The 19,028-nt window shown below is 42.9% G+C and overlaps 3 protein-coding genes across 4 annotated transcripts; all 3 read left to right on the forward strand.

Annotated features, from left to right (window-relative positions):
• Positions 1 to 383: 383 nt before the first annotated feature.
• tekt2 (tektin 2 (testicular)) lies at positions 384 to 4,701 on the forward strand. The gene is made up of 9 exons (XM_030741724.1): positions 384 to 589; positions 678 to 803; positions 1,295 to 1,500; positions 1,609 to 1,752; positions 1,995 to 2,109; positions 2,337 to 2,444; positions 2,514 to 2,657; positions 2,756 to 2,835; positions 4,301 to 4,701. The coding sequence occupies exons 1-9, from the start codon at positions 431 to 433 to the stop codon at positions 4,506 to 4,508; spliced, it is 1,290 nt and encodes a 429-aa protein (XP_030597584.1). The 5' UTR covers positions 384 to 430; the 3' UTR covers positions 4,509 to 4,701.
• A 2,366-nt stretch (positions 4,702 to 7,067) lies between these two features.
• LOC115788224 (free fatty acid receptor 3) lies at positions 7,068 to 8,072 on the forward strand. Its single transcript, XM_030741171.1, has one exon. The coding sequence runs from the start codon at positions 7,068 to 7,070 to the stop codon at positions 8,070 to 8,072; it is 1,005 nt and encodes a 334-aa protein (XP_030597031.1).
• Positions 8,073 to 12,391: 4,319 nt separating this feature from the next.
• LOC115788631 (free fatty acid receptor 3-like) lies at positions 12,392 to 16,086 on the forward strand. Of its 2 annotated transcripts, none has more exons than XM_030741752.1 (2): positions 12,392 to 12,455; positions 15,069 to 16,086. In XM_030741752.1, the coding sequence occupies exon 2, from the start codon at positions 15,106 to 15,108 to the stop codon at positions 16,084 to 16,086; it is 981 nt and encodes a 326-aa protein (XP_030597612.1). In that variant the 5' UTR covers positions 12,392 to 12,455; positions 15,069 to 15,105. The 2 variants fall into 2 exon arrangements, with proteins under 2 accessions (XP_030597612.1, XP_030597613.1); XM_030741753.1 differs by lacking the exon at positions 12,392 to 12,455 and adding an exon at positions 13,637 to 13,681.
• The last annotated feature ends 2,942 nt before the right edge of the window (positions 16,087 to 19,028 follow it).

Raw genomic sequence — 19,028 nt, forward strand, 5'->3', positions numbered from 1 at the left:
TTATGCTTGTTGCCTGGAGACGGCTCGAGTACCGGTCGCTGCGGAGACCCGGGGCAGAGAGAGCGGAACAGAATTCCGGTAAGATTGGAAACATTGTATCACATTACTGTTGTGAGGTTACATAAAAATGGAATTATTAAAATAAAGTTGCAGCTGCTACACTCTATAAAATCCTCTTTAACTGACTTTGACAAGTTTTATCGATCATTTAGATGTTGCAGGTGATATAATGTTAATATTTTTAATAATAAACTATTAATATTTCTCAGGTTGTAACTACTACTTTAATTACGTTGTAACTACTACTATTATTACTTCACTCTTTTTTTCCGTCCCTTTGCGCTGGTATGTCTGTCGGTGTTGCGATCGTCAGAGAGTCACAGAAACAGTCCCCCCACATTTAACTGTGACAGACAGTTTCAGCAGCGTTATGATGTCTTCACTACATGAAAAGCCCGGCCTGCACCACAGCCTGTCAGAGTGGAACAGCAACAATCAGCAGCTGTCTGCCACAGCCCGACATGAGCGACATATTTCTAATGTGCTCAGACAGGAAGGCAGGACACTACGCAATGAGACCAGCTGTAAGGTGGGTTCTTGTTAAAGGTCCACTGGAACTTTTCATTTCTTTCTCCACGTGTCAATAATACTTTTAATAATGCGCCTTCTCTCTGTAGACAATGTGGGATGAGAGCGATACCTCTCGTAGGCTCAGTGACCGAGTTTGGGATGTTGCTCGGCGGAAGGAGGCGCTGGAAATCTGCGCTCAGAAAGTGGATGAGGAGATGGAGGCTCTGACGCTGGTGATTTATTCAGAAATCAGTGATTCAACTGAGAGTGCATCTGTAGGGTGCATAGGAAACCAATGCAGAAGTGCCTTAAACCTGCCTTCTTTCTCATGGTCAGCAGGTGGCGACTCCACCTGGTTGTCTGTGAAAAAAAGCCTGATTTGCATTTTGTAAATGATTTTCCCATTTGGAGTAGAATAGACAATAAACTGGGACTTGCACTATGGGGCCTGGTTAAACTGGCCCTATGCTACCTTATATATGGGAAATGTCCACAGGTTCTCAGTCAGATGGCCACAAACCAGTGTGACTGAAATGAGTTTGTTTCATTTACTGTTCCTAAAAAGGTCTGACATTTGCCCACCTGTGAGCCTGCAGGTTCCCTTTAGGAGCTACAGTAGTAATCACACTCCCAAGCATTTAGGTGTTTCTTTGTCATGTCCTCATAAAAAAACTTAAATTCTTCAGTCTGAGATAACTTTTCTGTGACTTCCCCTTGGTGTCAGTTCAAAGAGCGGACTGAGCAGGCCTTGGCTGCGACTGCCGTTCCTCTGGAGGTCACCACCGAATGCCTGACACTGAGGGAGGGACGGAGAGGTCACGAGCTGGTCACCGACCTCGTGGACGTACAGCTGAAAAAAGAAGTGGAGCTGATCAAAAGAGTGCAACAAGTTCTGCAGCAGCACATTGAAAAGGCCTTTGAGCAGCTTTGGTAAGTTGCTGTGGTTCACTGCTGAAAATGCAGATTAACTTTATCCATCTTTTGCATTTTCTCTGACGCATTTCTCTCTGAGCGCCTCCCTTTCTTCCCGTTGCTAAGTATTCTGCAGGAGGCTCGACACCAGCTGACTGCTGACCTCCAGAACAAGATGGAAACTCTGGATATTGACATGTCCTGTCTGTCACTTACAATAAAATCACCTCACATCTCCCTAAAGACCAACCCTACTCGCATACCATCAGGGTAATCTTCAGATGAGGGTGTGCATGAAGTACGATGTATGTAGATCATTATATCTTAGTGTAATAAATACATTCATAATATTATTTTCTTTTTTTTTTTTTGCAAAACAGTGGAAAATATTATCTTCTTATGAACAATGTTAGAACTTCTCATATAAATTTGACATTTTTAGGCTATTTTTCTTTCATTTATTATTTTTTGACTTATAGCTTCTACTGTTATAACCATTGTCTTTGCTGTAGTTCCTCCACCCTTCAAGAGTGGGTCCAGTTCAGCCAGTATAATGTGGCTCGTGCCCAGGAGGCGATGCAGGTTTCCCAGCAAATAAGGGAGGATAAGAGCCTCTCCAGAGCACAGGTTTGGGGGCTGCCTCTTGCGGTGATGAACTAAAATTAATAGTAAAAGTTTTGAAATGTTTTTAAAATGCCCTTTGATATACAAACAATACACTCAGTGTATTATATGAAACAGAGTTTGGATGATATTTTTGTTGATAATTAAAAAAAAATTAATCTAAAAAATTAATTAATTGTTTGATGTAAGTACGACATATTTGCTATCAGTTTTTCTTTATTATTTTGTAGCTGCAGAATGAGCTGCAGACCCAACGCAGGGCCACAGAGTTTGCTCTCCGCAAACGTAGTCACCATGAAGAGCAGGCCCGAGATGAGCTGGAGTGGCAAATAAAAGCTGTAAGATCTTATAATAGCTAAGGCAGTAAGGCGAGAGAGTGTTTTTATAGCTGCATGTTCTGTCTGCAGACTGAGGAGGAAATGGCGGAGATGGAAAGTGACATCCACGGGTTAGATGCAGATCTGCAGGCGAAGACAGCCAGCCTGAAGCTGGCTCACACCAGACTGGAGACCAGGACCAACAGGCCCGGCATGGACCTATGCAGAGATGAGGTTTATATAATGGACTTGTAGTAATATTAACAATATTAGCAGTAGACATGTGACTGGTTGGATTAAAAAGCTTTGCTCCTTTCCGTCGTGGTTTGCAGGTGCAGCACGGCCTCGTTAGTGAAGTCCAGCAGCTGGAGGCCACGATCACGGCTCTGCAGCAGAAGCTCTCTGAGGCTCAGTGAGTCTCCTTTGTTACTGTGCCCAACAACATGAAACTCATGAAGTTATCCCCAATAAGTTGTAGTAATAATAATAATATGTAATTATTCTAACTCTATATAAACCACTTGCAAGGGCTAATTTGATTTTCCTACAAACAGAAAACAGAGCAGCACAAAACATGACACAAAGCTGCTCCCTTATAAACAAGACATCACATCAGGTCGCTCCGCATGCCTCATCTTTATACCCGATGCCCTTCCCGACTCAACCCCCAGGGATTTCTGTCCCCTCCCAAAATCAAACCGGGACCTTTCATTTGTCACGCAAGTGTGTAAACCACTACACCATGGAGTCACAGTGAAGACACATCCTGTGGTCGAGGAAAAGCTGTTCAGGAAGGTCAAATTATTGGCTTCTGTCAAGCAAACATCAACTGAGGAGACTCCTGAAACTACGTCCAGTGCATTATTAAAACCTGAAACCTGGAAGGACGGTGGTGAACCGTCATCTTCCAGGAAGAAATGTGGTCAGAAAAAAATCTGGAATGATTGTGATTGGAGATCATTTAAACATTTGGTGAAATCAAATGGTAAAAAACCCAGAATATTCAACTGTAGAACTCGTGGGTATGTTTAGTAGTGACAGTAGGAGCATGTCCACATGCACAATGTGAAGAGAACTTAAGGGGACTAAACAGCTATGTGGCCTTAAGAAAACCACTTATTGGGGAGGCTAATCAGGAAAAAAAAGGCTTCAGTATGAAAGGCAGCATGAAAATTGGGATCTGGAAGAATGGAAAAAGTTCACGAGTCCAGACTGACCCTGTTCCAGAGTGTGGGGGCAGTGTTGTGATCTGAGGTTGCTTCAGTTGGTCAGGTCGAGGTCGATCAATGTGCCCAAAAAATGAGGTCAGCTGACTGCGTGACTGACCAGGTTTCTCCATCAATGGATTTTTTTTCTTCTCTAATGGCACGGGCATCTTCCAAGGTGACAATCCCAGAATTCATTGGGCTCCAATGGTGAAAGAGTGGCTCAGCAAGCATGAGACTTCATTTTTACACATGAATTGGTCACCACGGAGTCCAGACCTTCACCCCATCGAGAAGCTTTGGGATGGTGGTCTGACTGTCTCATCATCAATAAAAGGTCCTGGTGAAAAATGTAAGCAAGTCTGGACAGAAACAAAAGTTGTGACACTCAAAATGATACGACAACAAATCTGTGCCATCATCAAAGCTGAAGGTGTTACAGTGTAAAAGCAATTTGAAGGAGGAAGAAGAAGAGTTTTAGCATTTTCTCTAAATCTCTTTAAATAAAATATCTGCCTCTGTTACAATCCTGAATCTAAAGAGAAATTCCTGCTTACAGATTTTGTCTTGACAGTGTTTTCAGAACAGGGTGATGTTTTAAAGTAAACAGAAGCACTTCTAAAGCACCGGAGCTGATATTGATCCCTGCTTGTTTCTGTGATCCTCTGTCAGGCACTCTCTGCAGAAAATGAAGCTGCATCATTCCCGCATGCTGCAGGATCTTTCCAGAAAACAGGAAGCTCTGTCTCTGGAACAGCGAAGCATGAACACCCGCGCCCGCCTCGGGTCAGCCTCCGGCACCGATAATAAAAACCCGGTGCTGATGGTCCCGCTCGCAAACTCCAGCGGGAGGAGCAACCTGCAGCTGCTGGCTCAGTGAGAACACGGTCTGAATATTTTTGAGGGAAAGAAATCTAATTCTGAGGATGATTCGATTATTTTAATTTGTTTAACCTGCAGCCATAAAAAAGTAATGGACATGATACAAAATACTCTACCCACACCCTCAGTTACATTTAAAGTCTGATCACTGTTCCCTTCACAAAGTACACAATTAGTCCTGAAGAAGAAAAAAAAATCTTACTCCAACTAGAACTCCTATCCTGTATTTTTGTGTGGTTAATTTGCATTTTTCTGTGTTGTATTCCAGCTTGAAATTATAAAAATTGTTTCTAAAATTTGGATTTAACACTCGTTTTGAGTCAAATAAACATTTACTCTTCAAACTATATCTGGCATCTGCATATATTTATCCAAAATTCACACGTGAAAACACACGCTCACGTCTGGTCAATACTTTTATGCTTTAATGGCTTTGTTTGGCTTTGTCATACTGTTTGAGCAACTGACGCTGTTTGGAGCATAAAAGCTGCAATAATGACAGGAACCTTGACTGATAATAAAAAAATATCAGGTAAACAGCCTGCCTAAAATAATAAACCTCACCTGGCCGAGTAGTAAAGTCTTCAAATGGACGTGTTTGTGTCAGTCACTGCCTTTTACGCTACATGATCTCGGGTGAGCTGTTTTTAACAGATGTTTGGTGAGTAAGGTCTGCTTAGATAAGACCATAATTTGTCTGAAAATATGTCACCGCACCTGCTGTAAATCTTAACAAAAAAAATAACCCCATATGTGAGACTAGAGGAAGGTAGTTAGGTAGTTTCCAGAGCATAGCTACTACAGAAGGTGCTAATTCACTTCAATTTTATTTATATAGCACCAAATCACAACAAACAGTCAGTTCAAGGTGCTTTATATTGTTAAGGTAAAGAGGACAAAAAAATAGCCTAAAGGACAAAAGACACACTGTGGAAGAGAGCCAGAGATTAATAATAACTAATGATTAAATGCAGAGTGGGGTATAAACAGAGTGAAAGAGGTGAATGAAAAGAAACCCCCCCCAGCAGCCTAGGCCTACAGCAGCATAACTAAGGGATGGTTCAGGGTCACCTGATCCAGCCCTAACTATAAGCTTGATCATAAAGGAAAGTTTTAAGCCTAATCTTAAAAACAGAGAGGGTGTCTGTGTCCTCTAAGCTGGAGCTGGTTCCACAGAAGAGGGGCCTGAAAGCTGAAGGCTCTGCCTCCCATTCTACTCTGAAGTATCCTAGGAACCACAAGTAAGCCAGCAGTCTGAGAGTGAAGTGCTCTGTTGGGGTGATACGGGACTATGAGGTCTGCTCTCTCTTTCTAGTCCCTGTCAGTACTCTAGCTGCAGCATTTTGGATCAGCTGAAGGCTTTTCAGGGAGCAAAGCAGATAGGATTTGGTTCAGTTTTGTTCAGTTGTGTTGAATTTCCCATTTTTTTCCCCATGTAGACCTGATCTGCAGTGCACAAATTGTCCCTGTTTTCCCAAAAGTTGGAATAATTTTAGACTGTTTTTTCTAGAAAACATCTCAGATGATTAATGATGCGAGTACAACACAGTGAGCACCAGAATATTGAGGTAATGGTGCTGAATTAATATCTATAACAGAAATGGAAGTGCTACCTGAGGAAATGATGCAGGACAGAGCAAACAGGACGGGCTTGAAAGGAAGAAACATACGATTGGTAAATAAAATCTTTGCTGCTGTCGAGTTCAGTTAATAATGAGGGAAAATTTTAGTTAAACATTCAAATATCAGAGGACTGGATGTTACAAAGACTGGATCGTTGGGGGATTTTTCTGGCTCATTTTCTTCAAAAGGAACCTCCTGTGTGACACACCCACCTCATCTAACACACCTTCCCACATGAACACACAAAACACACTCAATAAAGAAAACACTGTCCACCATAAAACTGTTTGAAGTCCCTTCATGCCACAAACAAGTCACCGTTTTTGCAAAGCCCAACCCATCCTCTGCTCGCATCAGCCATCAGTTTCAGGTCATTTATGACTTTACTGCCTGGCCCTCCAGTTCATTTAGACAGCCTCGACTTTGAGGGGCTGGGCATGTGCTTCCTGACAGGTTGAATTATTCTGAATCATTTCACTTAAGGACCCAGATGCTAACTGTCTGTTGCCCTTTGCTGAGGAGGCAATTAAGGCAGCCTGGTGCTGTCTAAATGCCCTCAGCTTCTACATGAATGAGTGCGTCTTCTTATCTGCTTTTCTGTCATGATGTCGTATGCGCCTCGCCCCCTGTGTGCCCAAATGAATCATCCCCTTTGTGGCCACCACCTCTTTTTTTTTTTGCCATCACCTGTCTCTGTGCCTCAGAGCTGAGTGTGCACATGATGGCAGGAGGGACCCGGCTCTTCTGCAGCTACCTTACCACCTTAGAAAACATTCCAAATGCAGACTTTGCCATTTGAACGATGTGGTAGATGAGTGCAGAGGGCACGAGGTCGACCCTCTGCATGTTTCCAGCCAAGACTTTTCAACCAGATTCAACCTTGTGATGGTAATCTGAAGGCGGTGCTACCACCTTAGTGGACCTATCTGAAGAGATGCAGTTGACTATTCTGGACTTTGTTGCTCTCGTCATCTACATCTTTACTTTTCTGCTGGGCCTTCCTGCCAACCTGCTTGTCCTCTTTGTGTACATGCGCAAGGCTCGTAAACATGGTGCCACACCCAATGTGGTCTACGCCCTGAACTTGTGTCTGGCCAACTTGGGGCTGTTAGTCTGGCTGCCAGTCAAGGCTCTGGAGACCTTGCTTCAGGACTGGAGGCTGCCTGCTCCTGTGTGCCCCGTTTACAGCTTCTTCCTCTACTCGTCCCTGTACGGCAGCTGTCTGTTCATCACCGCCGTGACAGTGGGCCGATATGTGAGCATCGCATTCCCAATTATCTACAAGAGATGGCGCTGTGCTCGCAACACCTGCATCATTAGTGCTGTCTTGTGGCTGCTGGTGCTGCTACACCTCAGTCCTGCCCTGGTGGCTGAAGGAGGGGCTTTTTTCGTTTCCACTGGTAACAACACCTCAGCTTGCTACGAAGTCTTCAGTGAGTCCCAGCTGGCCGTGCTGCTGCCGCTCCGCCTGGAGATGGCCATCGTCCTCTTTCTTTTGCCTCTGATTTTGACAACTTTTTGTACAATGCGCTGTGTCACCCTGGTGTGGCGCTCAAAATTGTCCCCTATGGGAAAAAGAAGAGTTCTGGTGATTGCACTGTCCACGCTGGTCGTGTTTGTGGTTTGCTATGCACCCTACAATGCCTCCCACATCGTGGGGTTTGTGACGGATAAAAATGTGTCCTGGAGGACGTACGCTCTGCTGACGAGCACCTGTAACGTTTTCCTGGACCCTGTGGTCATGCTGATGTTTTCTCCAGACGCATCGAGGGGCGTCCTGGGAAGAATCTGCGGGCGGCAGAGCCAGTTCAGCCACAGGGGGGGGTCTCGGTATCAGTGTAAACCCGTCAGTGGACCTGCAGAAGTTAGAGCGCCAACTGTCCCATCTGAGGGAAGCAAAGCTGGGGCCAAAGACATGACCAAAGGGTGTCAGGAGTGACCCACAGATGGAGGAGATTTCACAATAAGTTTAAAAGAAAAAATATTTAGTCTGATAGAATATGGCCACCCTTCATGTGCACCTCCCAATAACCTCTGAAGATCTAACACCACTGCTAAACCTCGTCCACACTGACTGTCCAGCTACAGAAAGCCTCTTAATTCAGAGCTGACTGACCTGATCAGAGCTTTGTGTCATCAGACTTTAACTTCCTGTTTAGACTGAATGTGATGTAGCAGCTTGCTCTGCAGACTGACCACAGCTGTAAAGTACCCATGTGTCACATGTAACGCCTGAGTCTCATTATGCAGTTTTTTCCTGTGACTTCCTGGTTTGGGTAAAAATGCAATCTTTGTTTTTGACCAAACGCAGTGTATGTATCTTTAAATGTTTTATTTCAAATTCCATGAGGAATTAATATCAGATGATCAGTTTAAATGGCTCCATCTGGTGTCTCAAGCTGTAAAAGCGTGGAAAGCGTTCAGTATTAGGAGACATTTCTCACAGGTGACGCGACTCACAGCTGCTTTTATTTTTATTTCAGTGGCAGAATTATCAGCACAGCGACATGAAACAAATCTTCATGTTATTAGTTACACACGTGTGTGTGTGTGTGTTTATTTTTTGGTGAGTCAAAACAGTTCCTGTTGGACTGAAATATGAAACTTGATCAACAATTTAATGTTTGAAATTAATTACATATCAGTTTATAATAAACAGATCAATTTCTGAAATGTTTATTCTCTTTACTTGTAGATTGACTTTTAAAATAAAATATGGGCATTACAAGTGTGTCGTGTGGTTTGTCTCGTAAGAAAATACTAAATCAAATAAATAAAAATAAGCTTAAACTTCCAGATGACCCCTCATCCGAGTCTGGAAACTGAAACCAGAGCACGGTTTAAAAACTGAAAGCTTCACAAAACAGAGTCAAATTTAAACATGTACTACTGAAAAAATAATAAATTGTTAATAACCAGTGAAGTGTGATATAATAATAATGTTCCTACAAACAGCTGAAGAAAAGACTCTGTATAAAAATGTTTGATTAGACTAATAACACTGATTACAGATGTGCACAATCAATAGATTCTAACTGTGGGAAAAAAAGCTTTTCTACAAAAATCTGCTTAAGTGTATTAAATATGCAAATCAGTGAAAAACCAACCTAAATGGTCTTATTGTTAAGGTGGTGGAGCACCACATGCTTCACCCCTGTTGGAGCAGGGATCCTCAAATCCAGGCCTCGAGGGCCGGTGTCCTGCAGGTTTTAGATGTGTGCCTGCTTCAACACACCTGAGTCAAATATAGAAGTCATTAGCAGGACTCTGGAGAAACTGACTGCATACTGAGGAGGTAATTGAGCCATTTGAATCAGGTGTGTTGGATCAGGGACACATCTAAAAGCTGCAGGACATACTTTAAGATAATCCCTGATTTTGTATTTTGATGATGATGATGGTGGAGAGAAATATTTAAAACATCAGTGCAAAATGTCTCATTGCGGTCACAGTGAGTCACGGCCTCTGACCTGTGGATGCTGCAGACTCTTTTTAAGCGACCTAAAGATATTTCTGTTTGCTCGAGCGTTTCAGGAATACTGCTTTCAGAGACCTGCAGGATCAGGATAGATCTGTTTAATCCGAGGATGTCTGCGAGGATGCAATGATTTGTAGTGACCTCCTCCCTCTAAGTGGGATAACATGCCCCTCACAGCATTGAGGAGCCCCTCAACAATTCACATTTTCTCTTTAACTTGTCACTCTTGTGAGACCCTGCACGTTATACTTCCTCTGCCCAGTAACGTGTTTCATACTTTGTTAAACAATGGTGACTTTATTGTGTGATGCTGTAAAATAAAGTGTGAGGACATACTTTAGTCTCAAAGGGACAAAATTTAAAATGCCTCCCAAACAAGAGCCTGGGGGATAAAGCACCATACACACAAAACAAAGAGTATTTTAAACACACACACACACACACACACACACACACACACACACACACACACACACACACACACACATGTGGAAACAAGTAAATAAAAAGAAATACTTCATGATAATTCATGCTGTACTTTGGTGATAAAATAATAAATGACCAGACCTCCAGCTGGTGAAGTATTAAATAAATCAATAGAAACAGTGCAAAGTAAAAATCAAAACTGAAAGCATGCAGGGCGTCAGGGTGGCTCAGTGGGAGAACAGGTAACCACGTATGTTGCACGGCTCTGATGCAGGCGGCCTGTGTTCGTGTCTGACCCGTGGGCCTTTACTGGGTGTCTTCCCAAATTTCCTCTCTATTGTCACTCTCCAAAAAAACCCATGAAAATATACAGATTTTAAAAAATCAGTTTTAACAGAAGTGCAGTGTTCTGGATGTGTGCAAAGATGTCAGCCGTGGAAAATTACAATTAAACACACTGAATCTTGGCTTGTGTTCAGTGCTACTGTATTCACGAGCATGTCGGGTCTTAATGTGTCTTTTATGTTCTGCACTCATGCACATCAAACGGGTCATTTGATGCCCTCCTGCACACAAACCACAGATTTGTTGTTTGCCGTGTTGATGTGCTGCCGGGCGGTATAAAAAGGGGGGTCAGGGGGAGGAGCTGAGACAGAAACATACTGGGTGTCAGACCACAGTGGAGCTGCAGGACTGGATGGGCAGCAGACTGATCGCATCACGTCAGGTAAACGAGCTCATCTGTAATCTGCTGCTGATGCTTTACTGTGTTTATTTGATCCTTTTTATTTAAATTTTGTTGCCTTATTTTGCATACTGGGGTCCCAAAGTCATATTTTTTTTTTTAGGTAAATCTGAACATAAATAGAAAAATTTAAGGTTTAGAAACATTTTTTACAAAGTGGAGCCTTCAAGTAAATCAACTTCAGGGCTCCACTGCAGCCAGTGTTCATCCATTACATGGATTTTTTTTTAAAGTTATAAATCAGCCACTCAGGAATGCAGCAAAAAAATTAAATAGAAAAAGGTTCATGATGGGCAATCGTAATAAAACAAGACTTTTCACAGAGTTTAAGGCAGTTAAACTAAAAGCTGTATTAAAGACATTTAATTTAAAACTAGCGCCGTACTCAGGACTATTTAAAATTCCTGCCTGGAATAGTGAATTACTGAAATTAGATACTGCACACCTGAAAAATCACCATCTGAAGCTTTAATAAACTTTTCTGAGGGATTTTTTTTTTGTTTTGTTTTTTAAAATAAAGCCACCTTATTATATTTTATAGGGCAAGGAGAGCTGATTGTCAGGGACTTTCCTTCAGAACCCTGGTGTCAAACATGTGGCCCAGGGTCCAAAACTGGACTGCCAAAGAGTCTAGTCAGGTTCACTGGATTAATAGAATAGAATGCCTTTATTGTCATTATACAGGATGCACAATGAGACTGGAATGACTTCAATATTATCAGAGATCACTTCATGACACAGTGGTAGTGGTAATTTATGCAGGTTGTTTGCTTCAAAGTAAAATATTATCGTTGTCATGTTAACATCCATGTGATTGTCGTGGTCTCCGGATTTAATCCTCGTTCTCTGTTTGGTTTGTAGTTTTATTCGTGGTTCACGTTTTGCTTTTCATTTATTCCTGAGGACCTTTATATTTTGTTATATTTTAGTTACCGGTTGCATTTGCAGCATTATTAGCCCCCTCTGTGTTTCCCCTTCTTTTAAATTCGTGTATGTGATGTTTGCCCTCGTTTCAGTGCAGCTGTTATTCATTTTATTACCCAATAAATAATATAACAAAATCCTAACAGAAGTCCAAAAGCAACACAAACAGACAAGAACACAGAGGGACCACACACAGAGCAGAATGACAGACAACTCAACAAAAGGATAAGGCAGGGAGACAGGGCTATTTATACACAGAAGGCTAATCAAAGCAGTGGAAACAGCTGGGGAAATGAGACATATCAGGGTAATTGTGCAGGCTGGATGGACACCGCAGGAATTTGCCAACAAGTGTTATTAAAAAAAACACAAAAAAATTCCCAAACTGGTATTTTTCCAGTGTAAATCTGGCCTCTGGCCTCAGCACAGCAGACAGATAAAAAAAAATGTCCCTCTCTCTTTGTTAGTGGCCTTTCACACAAAAACCTCTTATTAATCATGTCTACCCACACCGCACCGAGCCTCTCAGCGGTTGCTGGGAGATAATGTTTGAGGAATGGTGAGAACAAAACGTCCAGAAGTTTATTAAATTTCCGCCGGTAAAGGGGAGATAGTAGACGCAGAAGGAACGACAATATTAGGTGAAGTCTTGTGATCTGATTAAACAGTCTGTTTCCAAGAGGGGAAGAGTGCCGCAGTACCACAGAGCGCCCCGTGATGAAGAGGCTCGATTTCAACGCCTGACCGAGGTGAGTTTATCTCCAGGCATATTTTACTTCTGCCTGGATGGATCGATGTCTTTGTGCTCGTATATGTTGCCCAGCCTTCTGTATTTGTTTGATAGTAAGGTGTTGAAGGTAAATCTGAGTTTTACTTTGGATGCTTGTTACTTTGTAACAATCAGCTTTAAGAATACCTCTGGGCATTTTCTTCATGCTGACTGTAAACAGCCTCCATAGATGGACCAATACCAACAAAGAGGCTCTGGTCTTTTTATACCTTTTGGTACTAATAATTGTAAATGTCTGAATCCAACGTTAAAGTTTTTAAGAAGGCAATGTGTTATTTCAGCCACTGCTCGGCTTTATGACATGTTTAAAGCCAAAGTTCAGCACTTTTACCTGGCAGCAGAAAATACAAATAAAGAACATGTTACAAAATTGATTTTTTTGTAACTTACTTAATCATTTCAGGAACAGCTATTATTTATTTTTATTATTTTAGCATAATGAGAATATGATTGCAATCCTGTGAAGGAAGGTCAAGGGTTCAAAGTTCACATTGTTAATACACTGCTCAAAAAAAAAAAATTAAAGAAACGCTTTTTGATCAGTTAAAGTTAAACTGATCTGAAGTCAGTTAAACCTCTGTGTTATTGACGTGGTCAGTAACTACTGATCTGGTCAGTTAAGTAGCAGAGGAGTTCAGCTGTTCTGGTGTTCATGAAATTAACAACAGGTGCACTAGAGGCACAATGATGAGACAACCCCAAACAGGAATGGTTTCACAGGTGGAGGACACCCACATTTTTCCTTCCTCATCTTTTCTGACTGTTTTTCACTAGTTCTGCATTTGACTAGGGTCAGTGTCACTGCTGGTAGCATGAGGCCATACCTGGACCCCACAGAGGCTGCACAGGTAGTCCAACTCCTCCAGGATGGCACATCAATACGTGCCATTGCCAGAAGGTTTGCTGTGTCTCCCAGCACAGTCTCAGAGGATGGAGGAGATTCCAGGATACAAGCAGTTACTCTAGGTGTAAAAAAGGCCCTCGAGTAAGGAGGTGGGATCTTTATTGTTCATTGGTCCTGATTCAGTCGTAGGTAGTGTGTTCAACCAATCAGCTTCAGCTGGGCTGATATGGGCTGTTACAGCTAAGTGGGACAGACCTAGCAGAGACTCAGAGAGAGCAACCTATGCTTTGGGACAGCTTTTCCTTATTTTGGTGTGTTGTGTACTGTGCGTAAGGCAACACGTAAGTAATGAACCACTTTCAGTTCTGTAGTAACTAAGTTTGTCTGAATCATATTGCTGTTATGTCTCTGTAGGTTCTTCGTCATCCAGGTCGTGGTAGTCTCTGGAGCTTGAGAAAAAAGGCGACTGGACTTCTTCAGGTTTCTTAAAGACGTTTCACCTCTCATCTGAAAGGCTTCTTCAGAACTGAAAGACTTTGGATGAGAGGTGAAACGTCTTTAAGAAACCTGAAGAAGTCCAGTCGCCTTTTTTTTTTTTCCAAGCTTCACAGATCATATTGCTGTTACAATATTAGGATGAGGGCCATATTTATCTGTTTATTATCCTCTTCTGTGTTAACCTTATGTATCAAGTTTGATATACCTTATGTTTGTAATAGAATCACACCCAGTTATACACCCTTAATGAGGCAATAAAGAGACAGTGAAAGGAGATGACTGAGTGTATTATCTGATCCCTCGGCTAAGATAAGCGACAGTGCCAGGTCGGACGCCCTGTAGCAATTTAGCCTTCTATGTGAATGGAGGTGGAGGTGTCAACCAACACTATTTTAAACTAGGAGAACTGGACAGGGCCGTAGAAGGTCCTTAAACCCTCAGCAGGACCAGTATCTGCTCCTTTGTGCAAGGAGGAACAGGATGAGCACTGCCAGAGCTACAAAATGACCTCCTGCAGGCCACTGGTGTGAATGTCTCTGACCAAGCAAGGAGACTTCATGAGGGTGGCCTGAGGGCCCAGCGTCCTCTAGTGGGCCCTGTGCTCACTGCCTGGCACCGTGGAGCTCGACTGGCATAGAATACCAGAACTGGCAGGTCCACCTCTGGCACCCTGTGCTTTTCACAGATGAGAGCAGGTTGACGTTGAGCACATGTGACAGATGTGAAAGGCTCCGGTGAAGCTGTGAGAATGTTACGCTCATTGAGCATGATCGGTTTAGTGGTGGGTCAGTGATGATCTGAGGAGGCATCTCCATGGGAGGATGCACAGACCTCTACAGGCTAGGCAATGGCATCCTGTCTGCCATCAGGTATCAGGATGAGGTCCTTGTACCCACTGTCAGACCCAAAGCTGGTGCAGTGGGTCCTGGGTTTCTCCTGCTGGAATTAATGTTTGCCTGACCTGAATCCAATAGAACCCCTCTGGGACATCATGTTTCGGTCGCCACCAGGTTGCACTTCAGACTGTTCAGGAGCCCTTTGAAATCTGATGGATTTTTTTTTGAGCAGTGTGTATACATTCACACCTCCACTACAGAGGAGGGATATTAGCTGTTTTTTCTACCAAGCTTCATTTCTGCTGATATTTAGGGGAAAATGGAAGGAGCAGCTGTTTTTGACTCTTTGTCTTTGGGTCCACTTGATGGTGACATCCTCTCTCTCTTCCTGCAGTGTCTCCAAGAGTGTGTCCTTGCTCCGAGAAGTCGCCATGGCATACAATCTGTTGCTTTCCGTCTACATCCTCACCTTCCTCATGGGAGTTCCTGCCAACATCCTCGCATTCGGTACCTTCTGCCGCAAGGTGTATCGCAAGGCAACCCCGATAGACATCCTCCTCCTAAACCTGACCATCTCAGACCTAATTTTCCTGGCGTTGCTGCCCTTTAAAATGAAGGAGGCCATTGACAACATGGACTGGCTGATGCCCTATTCGCTGTGTCCCTTAACTGGTTTTCTGTTCTACGTCACCATCTACAACAGCACCCTGCTGCTCACTGCTGTGAGTGTGGAGCGTTACCTGGGGGTCGCCCACCCCATCAGGCATTCCCTCTGTCGCCGGCCTCGGTACGCTGTGTTGGCCTGCATCATGTTCTGGTTGTTAACCTCTCTGAACCTCATCGTTGTGTACATCATGCCTTACAGCCAGTGGAAAAACAGTGTAGGCAACGGCCACACCAATGGCAGCACACCTGCCCCACCTCCATCCACCTGCTACCTGAAATTCTCTGATAAAGAGCTTGCGATCCTGCTGCCGTTCCGCCTTGAGCTCTTCCTCGTCCTCTTCTGCGTACCCTTCATCATCTGCTGCTTCTGCTACGTTAACTTAATCCTCATCCTGTCCCGTATTCCAAATATCAGCAGGAGGCGGAGGCTGCGATGCATCGGTCTGGCTCTTGGCACACTGATTGTATTCTGTGTCTGTTTTGGGCCGTATAACGCCTCCCACGTTGTGGGCTTTGTCAATGAGGAGAATCAGGACTGGAGGAACGTGGCATTGCTTTCCAGCACTTTAAACGCCTGCCTGGATCCTTTTATCTTCTACTTCTCCTCATCAGCAGTTAGAAGCATGTTAAAACACTGCTTCAGGAACATCGCAGCAAAGCTGCACATCCTGAGGTGCGGAGGTACTCATCACTGTCCTCAACAGAATCCAGAAACTGAAAAATACAAGCAAGCAGCTCCTTCTTGAACGCTCTGAAAAAATGAGAAATGTAAACATTTTTGAACTGTGTGTTTATTTTATACAAAAAAAAACAAAAAAAAGAAATGGACAAAATGAAAAGCAGGAACTTTTACACTACTCTTACTGCTAGTGTCAGTGATTTCTTTTATTTAAGCTAGCTATAATATTTAAAGCTGAGTGATATGTATTAGTTTGTGTGTTGTCATACTTGTATTGTATTATTGTTGAGGTCATAAACAGTTGTCATAAACCACCATAATATTGTGTTACCACCTGTCATGAAACAGGCCACACAACCATGACAAAAAAGGGAGCTGCACAGAAATGCCAATTAAAAGTTTTTTTTATTTTAACTTAAAGGAACAGAAGCAGAACTCAAAGTAATCATGATGTGTAGTCAGTACAATCAGTAGTGTCAGTGAGTGCATGAGGGGAAAAAATGGTCTATGCAATGTTTTCAAGTGCAAGAAGCCAAATGAAAAGGAGGCTCTCCTCCCAACTGATCTGTGAGAACTTACATAGAGCGCTGGCACATACTGGGCCCACGTGTTCTCAGTGTCACCACTCCAGCCCTGCTTACAGGAGACCTGCCACACAAGCAGGCCAAGATGAAGGCAGGGCAGAGTGGGTCGTCACACCCACTTTGCCCTGGAAGGGGGGGATTGGTTTTCTCCACCCACTCATCCATTATTAAGATTAAGATCTGAGAACATGAAATCTATGATGGTCCAGTCAGCAAATCAAAGTACAACCAAACAAAGCAATTAAAGATATCAATTACAAGCATCAAATAAACTCAGATTAATGAAGGATTTTAATTTGAGGTTTGTCTGCAGTTAGATAACAGTTCTGTCACACATCTGAGATTTTGACAGGTGGATAAAGGTAGGAGCTCTTGGTCCTTAAAGGTACATTCAGTAATTTTCTGAAGTTATTTAATAAACAAAAATACACAGATTAGTGTGTAATTACATTTTCGGACAAATTGATGTAGTCTCATAAACCTATAATTAGTCTATTAAAACTACACAGGAGAGGGAAGCCACCATATTTGAATACTGGGGCGTATGTGGCCTTCACCACTGAAATTAAAACAGGAAGGTAATAGACAATGCCTCCGGCATCTTAATTAAATGTCATTCTCTTCCTCCCCATCTCGAGTCTCGTCTCCTGAGCTGATGTCAGAGCTCTAACACACAAAAACGGGCATAAACATGCTTATTTATTTCCAATATTGTCGCAATTACTTCCAGATAGCTGACAGCAGCCAGCTAATCAACAACAGCTGGTTATAAGCTAATGTTAGGCTCGAGTTTCACTGAGCATCAGAGTCCAAAAATGTTACATCCACTTCAAAGACAGTTTCACTAACAGCAGCGCTTACCAACAGAAAAGTTCAGCATATCCTCAAAAACTGACCTCGGTATCGCTGTTATCGGTCAGAAGGGAGCTTCTCTGACTCATCGACCCGTGCTTTGCACTTCAGTAGCGATACAAAGTCAGGACCGAAGTGAAGCCTGGTGTATATTCAGTGGTGCAATGTGCAAAAAAGTGGATGATGAAATAATGAGCAAGAAGATTTATTGTTATTAGAACAGTGGAAAGTGAAGTGAGCCGAGGACAGAACTCTGTGGAACTTTCTGATTGCTCATCATCTAGATCTGTGGACCAGCTGGTTTCTATGATAAACTCTTTGAATCACTCCCTGAGACTTCAGCTGTTATTGTGCTGTGACCAGATGAAAAACTGTATTAAGTTTATCCATATGACCGTGAAATAAACTAAAAATTCTAAGAGATGAAAAAATGGTTCTGTAGCTTTGATTATTTCCATAATGAAAATGAACTGTTGCTCGTTATAGAAAATATGCAGACTTAAGCTTTACTATTCTGATTACAAATAACTTCTTCTTTCAGCTGCTCCCTTTAGGAGTCGCCACAGCAGATCATCTGCCTCCATCTCACCCTATCCCAGCATCCTCCTCTGTCACACCAACCCTCTGCATGTCCTTCACTACATCCATGAACCTCCTCTGAAGTCTTCGCTTCCTCCTGCCTGGCAGCTCCATCTTCAACATCCTTCGGCCAGTATATCTACTCTCCTTCCTCTGTAGGTCTAAACCACCTCAGCCTGGTCTCCAAAATGCTCAGTCTCTCTAATTCTGTCCATCAGTGCCACTGTCTCCAAACCATACATCATAACAGGTCTCACTACCTTCCTGTAAACCTTCCCTTTCACTCTTGCTTGTCTCCATCCACTCCACCCTGCCTCCATTCTCTTCTTCACCTCTGTTGCTTTGGATGGTTGGATTACAATAACTAATACCAAAAAAAAAAAAAAAAAGGTTTTTACTGGTGTGTTTATTTGTACAGGTGCAGTGGCTACATGCGTATGGTTGTTACTACCTTAGGGCAGGGATCCTCAAATCCAGGCATCGAGGTCCGGTGTCCTGCAGCTTTTAGATGTGTCTCTGCTTCAACACACCTGAGTCAAATATAGAAGTCATCAGCAGGACTCTGGAGAACTTGACTGCATACTGAGGAGGTAATTCAGCCATTTGGTTCAGGTGTGTTGGATCAGGGACACATCTAAAACCTGCAGGACACCGGGCCTCGAGGCCTGGATTTGAGGATCCCTGCCTAAGGGCGTATTATGATTTCTGGTAAATTAACAATTTCTAGAAAACTAAGAAATGATACAAAATATTAGTAAAGCTGCCCTAAAAGCTTGTTACATTATAAAGAACACCCCAGCGCTGACCTCCACCTTCTTGATCAACATTGAGGATGCAATCTAAATAAAAATGTGAATACAAAACGGTTCAAACAAATGCTTTAAGAACCAGTGAACTGAGCAAAGTTTGCAAACTTTATCAAACAAGTGAGCATGAATTCATACAGGAAACAAGTGGAAAGGCAGCAGGTAACAAAGTTTCCTTGCAGGACTCG

This window comes from Archocentrus centrarchus, chromosome 11 (genome assembly GCF_007364275.1).
Source record: "Archocentrus centrarchus isolate MPI-CPG fArcCen1 chromosome 11, fArcCen1, whole genome shotgun sequence".
Classification (NCBI taxonomy): Eukaryota; Metazoa; Chordata; class Actinopteri; order Cichliformes; family Cichlidae; genus Archocentrus; species Archocentrus centrarchus.

Bases quoted from the DNA above. Each gene is read 5' to 3' on its own strand.
- tekt2 (XM_030741724.1), top strand. From the start codon at position 431: ATGATGTCTTCACTACATGAAAAGCCCGGCCTGCACCACAGCCTGTCA. The intron at 590-677 runs GTGGGTTCTTGT...TTCTCTCTGTAG, and splicing joins GCAATGAGACCAGCTGTAAG to ACAATGTGGGATGAGAGCGA. The intron at 2,836-4,300 runs GTGAGTCTCCTT...ATCCTCTGTCAG, and splicing joins CAGAAGCTCTCTGAGGCTCA to GCACTCTCTGCAGAAAATGA.
- LOC115788224 (XM_030741171.1), top strand. From the start codon at position 7,068: ATGCAGTTGACTATTCTGGACTTTGTTGCTCTCGTCATCTACATCTTT.
- LOC115788631 (XM_030741752.1), top strand. From the start codon at position 15,106: ATGGCATACAATCTGTTGCTTTCCGTCTACATCCTCACCTTCCTCATG.